General features: G+C 35.4%; 1 protein-coding gene across 1 annotated transcript; it reads left to right on the forward strand.

Moving 5' to 3' along the window:
- The first annotated feature begins 950 nt into the window (after nucleotides 1–950).
- slc17a8 (solute carrier family 17 member 8) lies at nucleotides 951–14092 on the forward strand. Its single transcript, XM_052582709.1, has 12 exons — nucleotides 951–1951; nucleotides 3638–3893; nucleotides 5318–5436; nucleotides 6744–6858; nucleotides 8255–8342; nucleotides 9267–9353; nucleotides 10230–10372; nucleotides 10508–10657; nucleotides 10745–10877; nucleotides 11136–11246; nucleotides 11502–11629; nucleotides 12395–14092. Exons 1-12 carry the CDS (start codon nucleotides 1854–1856, stop codon nucleotides 12737–12739), a joined length of 1773 nt encoding a protein of 590 aa, XP_052438669.1. The 5' UTR covers nucleotides 951–1853; the 3' UTR covers nucleotides 12740–14092.
- Nucleotides 14093–14661: the final 569 nt, after the last annotated feature.

Below are 14661 nucleotides of genomic sequence, written 5' to 3' on the forward strand. Positions count from 1 at the left end.
GATAATACCATTGAAATAATAAATAAAATGGAGTGTTGCTCAGTAGACTATAAATAACAATAGCGCCCTTTATATGTAATGGGATTTTCATTCATTTTGCTTAAGGAAACTATTTTATATGTCAAATGAAAAAATAAATAAATTTATCACTCTAAAGATGCTGTGTCGTCTGCATTCTATTTAAAAGATTTCATGGATTAATTTAATGAATGTGCCTTTGCATGGTTTTTTGTTGTTGTTGTTGTTGTTTTTGATGGTTGAAATCAAAAATTTTCTTCTGGCCTGATATCAACTTTGACACCTACCTTGAAAAGATCGAGTAACCAATTCTGAAAGAAAAAACAGACACTCGCGCCAGCTAGTGGACAAGAAATGCACATTTTTTTTCTTCTAATGGTCCTTGAAAATAAACGCAGGTGATCTGATCTCATATGTAGCCGCAACTGACTTTATTATAACAACACACATTTATAACACACAATTGAGACACAGGAAAAGTTGAATCACACTTTTTCCTGCAAAAGAGATTGCATACAGAAAACAAGAGTCATAGTTAAATGATGCAAATTAATACTTTATGTGACCACCACTTCAAGTCCATACATTTAGTCCACTAGATGTCACTCTTTTCTTTAAGAACGGAAAGTGCCCTGGACCAGAGTGTGCTTTCATGATACACTATACTATTAATATATAATAATAACTTCAGTAAAAGTTAATGGGGCAGTGATGACACTTTTTTTTGTGAATACATTAAAATTAATTAATTATTTTTATTGTGTATTATTGTTTGGTTCACATTTTGTAGATAAAGAATCTTCATTTGCACAAATGCACATGTTCATTTTGATCATTGTGAATAGTAAAGGTTTTTCAGTTTTTTTTTTGTTTTGTTTTTTTGTTACCTTTGCATTGAATGGCAGACCTTCAGTGAGGCAGCTCCAGATTTTATTCATGGAAGACTATTGAGGCTCCTAAAACAAGCATCAGTGAAACACAGCCCTAGAGCTGTGTAGACTACCAATTGAAATTTTTAGACCTCAATATCTGTATTTTTAAAGCAAACTGTTTTTTTTTTTTTTTTTTGATTATTGCATAAAAAAAGCTTTCACGGGAAAAAGTTGCAGCCCTTAACTTAGACAAGCAATAGAATTAGATTGCATATGTGACTTTTATGCATCAACTACAGTGCAACGGCCCTTACAGTTTGAACCTTTATGTCAGTGTTTGGTTGTTGACGTTGAAACATTTGACCCATGAACCCCTGAATCTGATTCTCGGGATAAGGGTGAGATTGGGACTAGAGGACGTAGTGTCTTGTTACAGCTGCTTGTATTATAGAACCCTGAGCCTGCGATCCTTGACTTCACTGTCAATATTTCATGAGCTCTGCTAATCACTCTTTTCGACTTGCTTTTGTATGGGCAAGACCAAGAAAGGAGAGGTTGGAGAAGAGGCAGCAGTTTGGCATCTTCTGTCACTGTCTGTGACGGAGCTAAGGAGAATGCCGGAGTTTCCATTATTGATGTATGCCACCATAACTTTCACAATGCCGATGCACTGAACCGGAGACACATGGATTTGCCCCATTTCTTTCCTTATGCCTTGTTTCTGGATGTTCTTAGCCCAAACCGCATGAATGATTGTACCCAGAGCATCCAAACCAAAGTCCCTCCTCTTCTTCCTCTCTGTTCCGTCTCTGGCTCAGCATCTCTCCTCCTCCCCTCCAGCACACCTAGACCATCTCAGTCCAGCACAGGGGAGGATGCTCACCAGCGTCTAGTGGATTTTCTGCAAGAGCAGAAGTGTGAGAAGACAAGTGTTTAAGGGACAGAAGAGCAAGGGAAGGAGAAATGCCACTGGGGGGGTTTGCGGGTCTAAAGGAGAAGCTCAAACCGGGGAAGGAGGAGTTGAAGAACAGTGTGGGCGACTCTCTGGGGAACCTGCAGAAGTAAGTGTGAAGGCAGTTGAAGATGTGAGAAGATTGCTTGCTTATACATACTGTGTCATGCTTAATTATGGGAAGTTATTTAAAAAGTAATTTTTTTTTTCATTTTGAAGTCAACTTAACATTTTCTGAGCAGTTGATTTCTGAGAGAAATCAATCATATTCCATTTAAAGATATAATTGAAAAAAATGGCAAAGAATACACTAACATGTTGCCACAGGATATCTTTGCTTGTCAGGGCATCTAGAAATATCACTACATTATTATGCAAAAACATAGCATTTTCACTTTGTATCTGGGCCAGTAATTTAAATGTTATACAGTTTTAGGTGTACATTTGAAGAGATGAAAAACCTGAAGATTTCACATAGAGCGAAGTACATGTACATATTTTTTGCACATTAGACAGCTTTATATGTGAGATAATGTACATAATTTCCTGTGTCTGTGTAACATTGCCAGGAAATCTCTAGAGCTTGTAGAAAGTAGAACTACACGATACAAAGGGGAAAATTAAAATATGGGTGCACACTAAGGTCATGCAATATTTATTTTAATCCCTACTTTTAAAATGGCTTCTGTTTGCAGAATTTCATGCAGATTTGTGTATAAGCATGCATAAAATGCACCATAATTGAATTAATAAGGCAAAGTAGAGCATTATAATAGGTGCACAAGAGGAATGCCATTTCCAAAACAACAAATATACAGTATATATAGAATTTTTTTTATATATATAATTAATTACAATAGCAATTACAACAATTTTTACCACTTTTCTTGTGGTTAAAATTGAATAATATATTGCCTTGGATGGATGATTATAATGTAAATGCTGTAATGTTGGTTCATGGTTATCCTTGCACATGGCTTTATGATGTTAAGAGGTGATACTGTCCTTTTCTGGATTATTTTCTCCACATCTACGTCATTATATTTTCCTTATATTTTAATTTTTTTCATCTTATGGCAATTTTAAACATCTATACAGTCTCCATTCATGCTGTAAAATGTAAATTAAAAGAAGCATCTTGAGAGTTCTGAATTCATTTAAAACAAAAGATATGAAAAAAAAAAAACGTATGGAAACAGTTCTGATCTGAATAAGTGTATGCATTGTTCACAGTAGCAAAACATGCATGTGATCCATTCCGAGAGTGTACTAGAGCAATACTTCACCTTAAAGTGGCTCATGTGCAATAACAATGCTTCACAAACATCAGGAACAAGCTCTTGAAATGATGCTTCTTGATCCTCCATTCACAATCCTCCAGTGTCCAGCTTTTACTGAGCTCCTTCCACTGTATAGAAGAACTCAGGTGTGCATTTCAAAATAGACAGATGAAAGTAATTCCTGTGAGGTGGAGGATGAGAGAAAAGATGCAGGTTCAGTAATGGAACAGGTGCGTAAGGGCGAGATGGAGGGAGCACCAAACGCAATATGACCTTTTCAACGCCACACTCTGGCAACCCTTGCTGGCCCCCTCCAACTCGCAGTCCATCAGTACATCACTCATAAATATGGGTATATCACTTTCAAACAGCACTGAGTTGAATCTAGATCAGCTAAAGTTACATTTGTAATCCAAAAAGAGGGCCTATTTTGGTTTATACATCAGTTATGGAGTTATATAATTTGATTTTTACAAGCCATGACTATTTCTAAACCATTTTATATCCTACGGTAGGAAGATCGATGGTTCTAATGTGGCTGAAGAGGACAACATTGAGCTGACAGAAGATGGTCGGCCAGTGGCAGCCCCTGAACGCAGCCCACCCCTTTTTGATTGTGGCTGCTTTGGCCTCCCCAAACGTTACATCATCGCCATCCTCAGCGGACTTGGCTTTTGCATCTCGTTTGGCATCCGCTGCAACCTCGGTGTAGCCATTGTAGAAATGGTTAACAACAACACTGTGTACATCAACGGAACTGCCGTCATGCAGGTGAAACTAGGAGCATATAAACTGAAAATACCAAATTACCTTTAAATTAGAACGAGGGAATTTTTAGGTAAAGGGATAGTTCCCACAAAAACGAAAATTTTGTCATCATTTACTCACCCTCATTTTCTTCCAAACATGTATGAATTTCTTTGTTCTGTTGAACACACACACACAAAAGATATTTTGAAGATTGTTGATAACCAAACTGTTGCTGGTAGCCACTGGTTTCCATAGTATGGAACAAAAAAGACTATGGAAATTAATGGAAGTCATGGAATAACATAGGGGTGAGTAAGTAAGTACCGTATTTTCCGGACTATAAGTCGCACTTTTTTTCATAGTTTGGCTGGTCCTGCGACTTATAGTCAGGTGCGACTTATTTATCAAAATTAATTTGACATGAACCAAGAGACATGAACCAAGAGAAAACATTACCTTCTACAGCCACGAGAGGGCGCGCTATGCTGCTCACTGCTCCTGTAGTCTTCATTGAGCAGCATAGAGCGCCCTCTCGCGGCTGTAGACGGTAATGTTTTCTCTTGGTTCTAAATAAATGCGACTTATAGTCCAGTGCGATATGTTTTTTTCCTCATCATGACGTATTTTTGGACTGATGCGACTTATACTCAGGTGCGACTTATAGTCCAAAAAATACGGTAAATAAAATTTTACTTCACATACCGAATTTAGCATTCTCTTATATCTTAACTTTATTTTTATTAAATTGTTCTATTGACAACTCTGCTTTTATCAGTAATAAATAACAATTAAAAAAAAAAAAAAGTTTATCTATTTTATAACCACGTACACATATACTGTATATAAACACACAAACTGTCATGTACAAACTGTCAACTTAATATAAGTAAATATTTTACAGATATTATTTTACTTATATTTGCTTCATTTTATCATGCTTAATATTTTTTCTCAAACAGTAAATGGGTTTATATGTATACATGAAATTATACATCATTTTTTAAGAGTGGGTCCCTAGAAATCATATTCAGGGGTCCTTGGCTTGAAAAAGTGAAGAAAATAAATAAAAATAAAAAATAGTTTAGATAGACTGTTTATGACTTTCAGATATCAAGTTCAAAGGACCAATTATCTATTTTTCTGGCTTGAATTCTCATTAGTGACTTTTTACATAGTTGGCTGCCACAATTTCTTGTAATTTCCTGTCATAAAAATTTTTAGACATGACATGACATGACTCACACACACACACACACACACACACACACACACACACATATATATTCAGAGGTCATTTTACTATGAACATCTTACGATAACTCATTTTTATATCATACACAGGAATGTGCATACAAAAGTTTTTTTCTATTTTTTATTACTATTCTTTTTTATTTAACTAATTATATAAAGCTAACATGGTCTCTTCTAATGCTTTTCTCCTTCAGCCAGCTCAGTTTAATTGGGATCCAGAGACGGTTGGGTTGATACATGGCTCTTTTTTCTGGGGCTACATTGTCACTCAAATCCCTGGAGGTTTCATCTCCAATAAGCTAGCAGCTAACAGGTGAGCCTCATCTTGACGCCCGGGCCTCCACGCCACATCTGGAAGGCACGCCTTTGTTTCATAATACAACTCTCATATTACTTTCAGTGTGTTGAAAGGTGTCTGAAGACCCAAGAAACTGCACAAGTGCAGTGGTCAGGGCTGCGAGGGTTGAATTTGTGCCGTTTGTTGATTAGAGGGGCGATAGCGGTCTTGTAATAAAAGCCTCACAGGAAAAGAGGACACGTGGCTGACAGAGTTAATAATGAAAGATCCAGCAGTAGATCTCTCGCTGAAACACCAGCCACTGGAATATTACAAGTGTCACTTACACACTGTTTTGGAAAAAAAAGAAGCAGATGGATGGATTATATGGTGATAAAGGACAACTGAATGAAACAAAATGACTCTCTTCTGTTTGATCCAGTGATGATGTGCCAGCTAGCATTATGCCTATTCAACCTGATGGGTTTTTCAGCAAAGTGAATTTTGAATGGAGTAAAAAAGGTCTTTGGTAATTAGTTTGCAAAATATTGAAGGTAAAAACTTTATAATTTAATCAGTACAATCAAGTTGGATATCCAATAAAATTTGCATATACATGACAGATCAGGGTTTGAACCTAGGCCCCCGTAGATGCTAAATACAAGCTGCACCAATGCTATATTGCTATAGTAATATTTTATTATAACTTTAAAAAAAAAAAAAAAAACTTTTTATTCATTTTTATTTTTGTTTTAGAATTAGTTATTTCAGTACATCAAGTAAAATTTAATTTAATTGATATAATATTTATAGAGAGAGTTTAAATGTTTTCCTTTGATCACGTCTTAATGAAATACATAAAGATCCTAAGTAAAACGAAAAATATTTTTACTCTAATATTCATTGACAATGGTAGTTGCACTAATGGTTCCTACTAAATTCAGTGCATTTCTAATGCATTTTGATATTATTTTGTGATATGAAATCCTTATTGTAGTATTTTTCAAGTTTTAAAATTACTCAATTATTCAATTATTCAAGTTTTTAAAATTACTCTCTAGGTGTCACTAACTCGTCACTTTATATGATGTCAAGAAGAAATACATATTTTATGATTAATGTCTTTCAGAATTTCAGGAGTAATGATAGAGTTATTCAATTCAGTTATTCAGATACCATTATGGAATAACTTATCGTCCTCACTGTCTGCTTTTCCACAAAACATTATTTATATAAATCTACATTATTTAAGGGCGCATTATATTTTTAAATGGCTTAATTTTGACTGAATCCATGATACTTGCATTAACTAACATTAATAAATATCTCTGAATTATTCTCAGGGTGTTTGGAGCAGCCATTTTCTTGACGTCAGTGCTAAACATGTTTATTCCATCAGCTGCCAGGGTCCACTATGGCTGTGTCATGTTTGTGCGAATCTTACAAGGACTGGTGGAGGTGAGTGGCCCCCAATGACCTCATTGTCACACAGGTCATAAAATATTTACTTTTTATTATTAATTTACATGTGACATAACCTCACATATTACATATTAATTTTAAATGATATGCTATTGATCGGTGTATTTAAAATCAGTAATACATTCATAGATGAAAATTCTGTCAGTATTTACTCACCCTCATGTCATTCCAAAACACATGACTTCTTCATTTCTGGAACACAAAAAGAAAACAGAATGTTTATACCATCTTCGTTTCCAAGTGAATGCTGATATTCAACAACCAAATACTATTAAAAGCACCATAAAAGTAGTCGTAAAGTATATACTAGCCATACTAGCCTTTAAAGCCACCCTGCTAAAAAAAAAGAGCATATGCTGGTTAGCTATGATTTGATGCTGATTTATGCTGGTCCTTTGCTGGTTTATGCTGGTCCTTTTCTGGTTTACTCTGGTTCTTTGCTGGTTTATGCTGGTCCTTTTGCTAGTTTGAGCTGGTCCTTTGCTGGTTAGGTATGATTTGATGCTGATTTATGCTGGTCCTTTGATGGTTTATGCTGGTCCTTTTCTGGTTTACGCTGGTTCTTTGCTGGTTTATGCTGGTCCTTTTGCTAGTTTGAGCTGGTCCTTTGCTGGTTTATGCTGGTCCTTTGATGGTTAATGCTGGTCCTTTTGCTGGTCTATGCTTGTCCTTTGCTGGTTTAGCTGGTTCTTTGCTGGTTTATGCTGGTCTTTTTGCTGGTCTATGCTTGTCCTTTGCTAGTTTATGCTGGTCCTTTGCTGGTTTATGCTGGTCCTTTTGCTAGTTTATGCTGGTCCTTTGCTGGTTTATGCTGGTCCTTTTGCTGGTTTATGCTGGTCCTTTGCTAGTTTATGCTGGTCCTTTGCTGGTTTATGCTGGTCATTTGCTAGTTTACGCTGGTCCTTAGCTGGTTTATGCTGGTCTTTTGCTAGTTTATGCTGGTCCTTTGCTGGTTTATGCTGGTCCTTTGCTAGTTTACACTGGTCCTTTGCTGGTTTATGCTGGTCCTTTGCTAGTTTACGCTGGTCTTTAGCTGGTTTATGCTGGTCTTTTTGCTGGTTTATGCTGGACCTTTGTCAGCACATGACCAGCATAAACCAGCAAAGGACCAGCTCAAACCAGAAAAGGACCAGCTCAAACCATCAAAGGACCAGCATAAACCAGCATCCCAGTGTCAAAACATACCTAACCAACATATACTGGTATTTTCAACAGCTTTTGAGTGACGACAGACTTAAATTTAAGTCATGATTCACTATTCATGATGTCATTATATGGGTGAACTGCTCCTTTAAGTATTAATTGGTCATTAGAATTACATTTTGAAATAAATAAATAAAGAAAGCATACTAACCATGTATAATGTTCACAGGGTGTCACATACCCAGCCTGCCATGGGATGTGGAGCAAATGGGCTCCTCCACTGGAAAGAAGTCGTCTGGCTACAACCTCATTCTGTGGTGAGTACGTAATATTTTATTGAAAATTTCACGAGACACTTAATGAAACAGAACACATCGAGGTTACTCACATAGAATCACTTGCTGAATTCGCAATTGCATACTAGCTCTTACCATTTTACGAAGTATTTCTATAGCAGGAATAGTAAGGGTTGTATGTGGTTCTGAATTCAGCTTGTTCATTTGTTTAGTTATTGAATGCATCAATGTTTTAACGAATCATTTGAATGAATGATTCAATAACTCATAAAGACATGTGGACAGTGACACCTTCTGGTGTCAGGACGTAAATGAGCTTCACTTTCTGTATGTAAAAGAGTCTTTTTTTTGTTGATACAAATGAAGCAGCACCCTCTCCCATTTTCAAATCCTTTCCTATACCAAGCAGGAAAGTTTACAAGCGCATCCAGTAATAAAATATACATTGAGACACCTTTTCATTAAAATCCCATTTCCTGCAGCTGCCAGACTGTCCTTCAGGCAGACAGAGGCACGTGTTGTGCTGAGGTCTGGAGTTGTTACACGTGTAACTGAGCAGACTACTCTGAGTTTGATGAAGGACTTGAATCCTGGCATTGGCATTTATTGTTTTAAATGTTCTTATAGCTTGACAGCTTGAATAATGAAAGAATCTTCATTTTTGGATGAACCATTACTTAAAAAATCCTACAAATATATGAAAATCTAAAGGTAAATGTAGAAGTTACTACATTAAAATGAACAAAACTAATTCTGCTCTCTCAAAGCTGAACCAAACCAATCATGCCAGTTTTCCTCTGGCAGTTATGAGGCAACCCCCGCAATGGCTTCAAATTATTGAACTGTCATGTGAGGGGATTATTGCAGGTTGATTAATGCCCTCTCTCTTAATTTAACTTTCTTAATTACACCTCTGTGTGTGTGTGTGTGTGTTCTGGTTGAAAGGATCTTATGCAGGAGCTGTGATAGCCATGCCACTGGCTGGAGTTTTAGTGCAGTATGTAGGCTGGCCCTCTGTCTTCTATATATATGGTGAGTTTAGGGTAAGCCTTTGAAATGTTTTGGTAAAAAATGAAAATCTGAGTGATAACATTTATTAACTGATATGCACTGTGACACATTTTTCAGACTTTAATCAATCAAAATAATTTACATTCGTATTAGTTCTGGGAAATGATTAATCGGGATTAATCACATCCAAAATAAAAGTTCTTATTAACATTATATGTCTACGGTGTATATTTATTATGTATATATAAACACACACACATACAGTATACATTTTGAAAATGTTTACATATATTAACATGTATATATTTATATTCATATAATTTAGATTTTATATATATATATATATATATATATATATATATATATATATATATATATATTTAATATATAAACATAACATATTTTTCTTAAATATATACATGCATGCGTGTGTATTTATATTTACAATTATAAACATACACAGTATACACACATATGTACACAAAACTTTTATTTTGGATGTGATTAATTGCGATTAATCATTGCCCAGCACTAATTCATATTAAATTGATAAGAATTGAAGAAAGGTTAAAAAAAGGGGTTTGCAACCTCAAAGAACTTCATTTTTCTTGATTTTTTTTTTTTTTTAAATAAACATTTTAATAATCTATCAAATTAAATGATTAAATTCGATGGATATTCTTTATGGTTCCATATATGGCAAAAAAATGCTCTTTACTTTTAAGAGTAGCAGCAACATGATAAGAGTGAGTTACTGTGAACAGACTGCAAAAAGTAATAAATCTATGAGTCACTAAATAAACTGCATGAACCCTTGATGTCCACTGTAATGTGTTCATTTGTAATGTTACAGTTCAGGGGTGCAGTGTTAAAGTCTGGTTCTGTTCTTATATCCAGGTGTGTTTGGCATAATATGGTATAGTTTCTGGCTCTTGCTGGCTTACAACAGTCCAGCAATCCATCCCACTATCAGTGAGGAAGAAAAGACATACATAGAGACCTCTATTGGGGAAGGAGCCAATTTAATGAGTGCTACTGAGGTAGTCCAAAGTCTTCTTTCATGCATTTGGTATAATAAAACTGAAACTTTCTCTATATATTCAATTTAATATTAAGATGGCAATGTAGTATCCTAAAATACTTTGTATAAAAGGACTTTTTTTCTCTCTTTGCAGAAATTTAAAACTCCTTGGCGTGAATTCTTCACATCTATGCCTGTCTACGCAATCATTGTGGCAAACTTCTGCCGTAGCTGGACCTTTTACCTCCTGCTCATTAGTCAGCCAGCTTACTTTGAAGAAGTCTTTGGGTTCCCCATCAGCAAGGTGGGCTGTTATGTGATTTAAAGTCACGGAATCCTACCACAATTCACTCTAGAAATAAGCTAAATACATGATGTCGGTCTGTTTCAGGTGGGCATTCTGTCAGCAGTGCCACACATGGTGATGACGATCATTGTGCCGATCGGAGGCCAGCTGGCTGACTTCCTGAGGAGTCGGAAAATCCTCTCTACTACAGCCGTGCGCAAAATTATGAACTGTGGAGGTAGGCAAAGTCCCAAGCTCACATCATTGGTCGAGTTCTTGCTTTTAAAGACCTGTTTACATTAATAACAGTAACTATAAAGACATAGTGTTGACTGACTCTTAGGGGCCATTCACACATTTTTGTAAAAATGCAATATGCAGAGCAGTGCAATGGAAAAAACGAAAGGTCAAGGAATTTTTAAAGTCTAAATTGTCTTATTAGAACTCTGTGTCATGTGCAAGATGGCTGATGACTAAGTTCTGCCATCATCCACAGGTTTTGGCATGGAGGCCACATTGCTCCTGGTGGTTGGGTTCTCACACACGCGTGCAGTGGCCATCTCATTCCTCATCTTGGCGGTGGGCTTCAGTGGATTCGCGATATCAGGTAACGCATGAGACAGGTGTCAGTCATCAGAGTGTCAGTCAACATAATCCTCTCTCTCATTTGGCTTTGTTTGATTCTAACCATTTCATTTCTTTGTACTTATGCCACATCTCCAGTTTCAATAATACGGGTTACTCATTTGTAATAAAAGAACTTAGTAGAAAGGGCATGATGATAGAATCTGGAGTATTAGTTTCTAAAATAACACAGAAGAAGATCTAAATATGTGAAATGTATTTTTATTCTTTGACACAGGATTCAATGTAAACCATCTGGACATAGCTCCTCGCTATGCTAGCATTCTTATGGGCATCTCTAATGGAGTAGGTACCCTGTCTGGAATGGTGTGCCCCCTCATTGTTGGAGCACTTACCAAACACAAGGTATTTTACTTCATCAGCTTTTGATGTGCACAGAAAAACATAATACTATATGCACAAGGAATTGTTTTTAACCTAAGAGATACAATCACATGCAATAGCTTCCTTCTTTCATTATGAAGTCATTTTCCTTATATTAGATAAGGGGAATTTATATATATAAATATATTGAAATTATCAAACTATAAAAGATGCAAAATAAACTTATTTCATAATACAATATAATATAATTAAAATAATAAATAAAAAATATTTTTTCCTACTGTTTTTAATTGAAGATCTTGAAAATTCAGAAATTTCTAAATTAATGATGTAAATGGTATATATCATGGAGCCTCCGAGGGATCTTATTATGAGGGATCTTTGAGTCAAAAAAGTTGAGAACCAGTGATCTATAGTGATACATTGTAAAATAAATAAATAATAATAATTACTTATAACCAATTATGAAAATATATATTTTTATATATATATATATATATATATATATATATATATATATATATAAATATCTATTTAAGGTAATTACTGGCTAAATTCAATTATGGACAGTTCTGTGAGGTTCTTAAATATAAAAATGGAAAGTAAGTGTAAGGTTGTAGGTTAAAACTCAAAAGCTCAAACAAGTTCACCCTCACCTCTTTTGCTTTGGAACGAGACACTTACGTTTAAATTAACCCTTGAATGACAAATAAGCAAATTGAATGTGCATTTTTGTTTTACACAAACATATTGCATATCCTCATTACATTTCTATGTCCTCAACAGACTCGCCTGGAGTGGCAGCATGTCTTTGTGATTGCTTCCATGGTGCATTACACTGGCGTGATCTTCTATGCCATCTTCGCCTCTGGTGAGAAGCAGGACTGGGCCGATCCGGAGAACACCAGTGACGAGAAATGCGGCATCATTGGGGAAGATGAGCTGGCTGATGAGACCGAGCCCAACAGCGACAGTGCCCTGGCCACCAAGCAGAAGACCTATGGAACCACAGAAAGCTCTGCAGGCCGTAAGCAAGGCTGGAGGAAGAAGAGAGGGGTGACCATGCAAGCAGATGAAGATCACGGATCAAATCATTATGAAAATGGGGAATATCAGAATCAGTATCAATGACATTTTGGTCACATCACACCCAAGACTGAGACCTGAGGTGTAAGAGGATTTATTTAAGTAACCCACGCTGGGAATACAACATTCCACCTGATATTTGACATAACAGTATATCTGAATTGTGAAAAAATATTTTGGATGGCATCCTTTATGATTTCACCCTGCTGTAGAAGCTGAAGGAACAGTCACATGTGAATGATCTGTGAGTAGTTAATTTGACAGCTGTAGGCAGACATAGTTTCAGCTGAAGTCTATACTACCTGTTTAAAAGTTCAGTACAATATTTTTAAAGAATTTTTTATTTTTTATTCAGCAAGGATGCATTAAATTGGTCAATGACAGTGATAATATTTATAATGCTACAAAAGAACTTGATATTTTTTTCTTTTTTTTATAATTTCCATTTATTAAATAATGTTTTTTTTTTTTTTCTTGAGCACCAAATCAGCCTATTAAAATGATTTCAGAAGGATCATGTGACACTGAAGAATGGAGTAATGGCTGATGAACATTCAGTTTTGCATCACAGGAATAAACAAAAATTTTAAATGTATATAAAATAGAAAACAGTTACTGTAAATGTAACTTTAAAAAAGTGCAGCTTTGGTGAGCATAAGAGAACCTTACTGTGGTCCCAAAAGGTCCTTAAAAATGTCTGAATATCATTGCCAGGGGCGCCGTAAGGAGAAGGGGAGGTTAGGATGATTCCAAGAATGGAGGGGGAAACTTGATTTCTACAGTAAAACAAACCATGCCAGAAAAAAACTCAATTTTAAATCATGTATTTGTTCCAAATTCTTTTTATATCTAGCGTACTATAAGGCTGACAGCAGAATATGCATCGGTTCTTTTTGATTTTATGTTCTGATTGTTGTCAGCTATTCAAAGAAAGCAGATGTATAGTACATAAACGGGTTAAAGAGTCAGAAACATTGTTCTGTGGCTTTTCTTGCATGTAGTAGTGCAGCCTCCACAAACCTCTTTGCTAAATTCAACACATCTCAGAAAATATCATTTAATCACAAAAGTTTATAATGGTCAGAAGATGGATGTGTATTTAGTGGAATGCCTTTGAAAAATCATTAATAACTCATAGTTCATATGTGTAGGTGGAAGAGCTTTAATAGAGTTTATGTTTGGCTGAATATATAGAAATGAACCATTTTAGTACTTAAGAAACTGAATATAGATATATAAAAAAAGATACAATCCACAATGTGCCTGAATTTATTTTTATTTTATTTATATTTTGCACAATACCTGTTGAAAAAGACATTTCATTGCTTACATGGATGTGAAGATGATTGTTTGAAATGTGCACTTTACCATTGCATCATTGTAACTGATGTCTCTTTAAATGTTTATTTGGAGGAGAATAAAAAAATCTTTCAATTTATCTTTTACTTATACATGTATATGTGATAGATATATTGCCTGCATAGTAGTGTTTTAATATAGCTCAGATAGCATGCATAATTAATTGGGCACATACATTAGATTACAGCAGCGGCTGCTCTTCTGTTTAAATAGCATCTAACACTTTTAATGAGTTGAGTGCGGAGCAAATGAAATAGAAGTAGATGCAAACAAGACTTCAGACTCATGACATGTTCAGACTCATGCATGTTTATTCTGGGATGCTTAAATTGGCTCCTTTTGTCTTTGTTGGGAGCTGACAGAACTCTACTGGTTTCTGTCATTTGGGAGTAAACATCCTTCACATTATCGCTATTCTTAGGTTCACAACAGCATTTCACAGTGTACAACAAATTAGTGTGGCCACCCAAAGATAGCGGCAGGACATTCACATTTTAAACACACACTAACACTTTATCACAGTAAACTGGAAAAGAAAAATGAAAAGAAAACAACAAAAAAATATCTATTAAAATAAAAATTAAAAATCTAAATCATTATACATTATA

The sequence above is a fragment of the Carassius gibelio genome, chromosome B18, assembly GCF_023724105.1.
Source record: "Carassius gibelio isolate Cgi1373 ecotype wild population from Czech Republic chromosome B18, carGib1.2-hapl.c, whole genome shotgun sequence".
Taxonomy (NCBI): domain Eukaryota; kingdom Metazoa; phylum Chordata; class Actinopteri; order Cypriniformes; family Cyprinidae; genus Carassius; species Carassius gibelio.

What these genes read in the sequence shown, in the direction of transcription:
- slc17a8 (XM_052582709.1), top strand. Translation starts at nt 1,854, where the DNA reads ATGCCACTGGGGGGGTTTGCGGGTCTAAAGGAGAAGCTCAAACCGGGG. An exon ending in TTGGGTTCCCCATCAGCAAG is followed by an intron (nt 10,658 to 10,744) that starts GTGGGCTGTTAT and finishes GGTCTGTTTCAG; the next exon opens with GTGGGCATTCTGTCAGCAGT. An exon ending in CAGTGGATTCGCGATATCAG is followed by an intron (nt 11,247 to 11,501) that starts GTAACGCATGAG and finishes TCTTTGACACAG; the next exon opens with GATTCAATGTAAACCATCTG.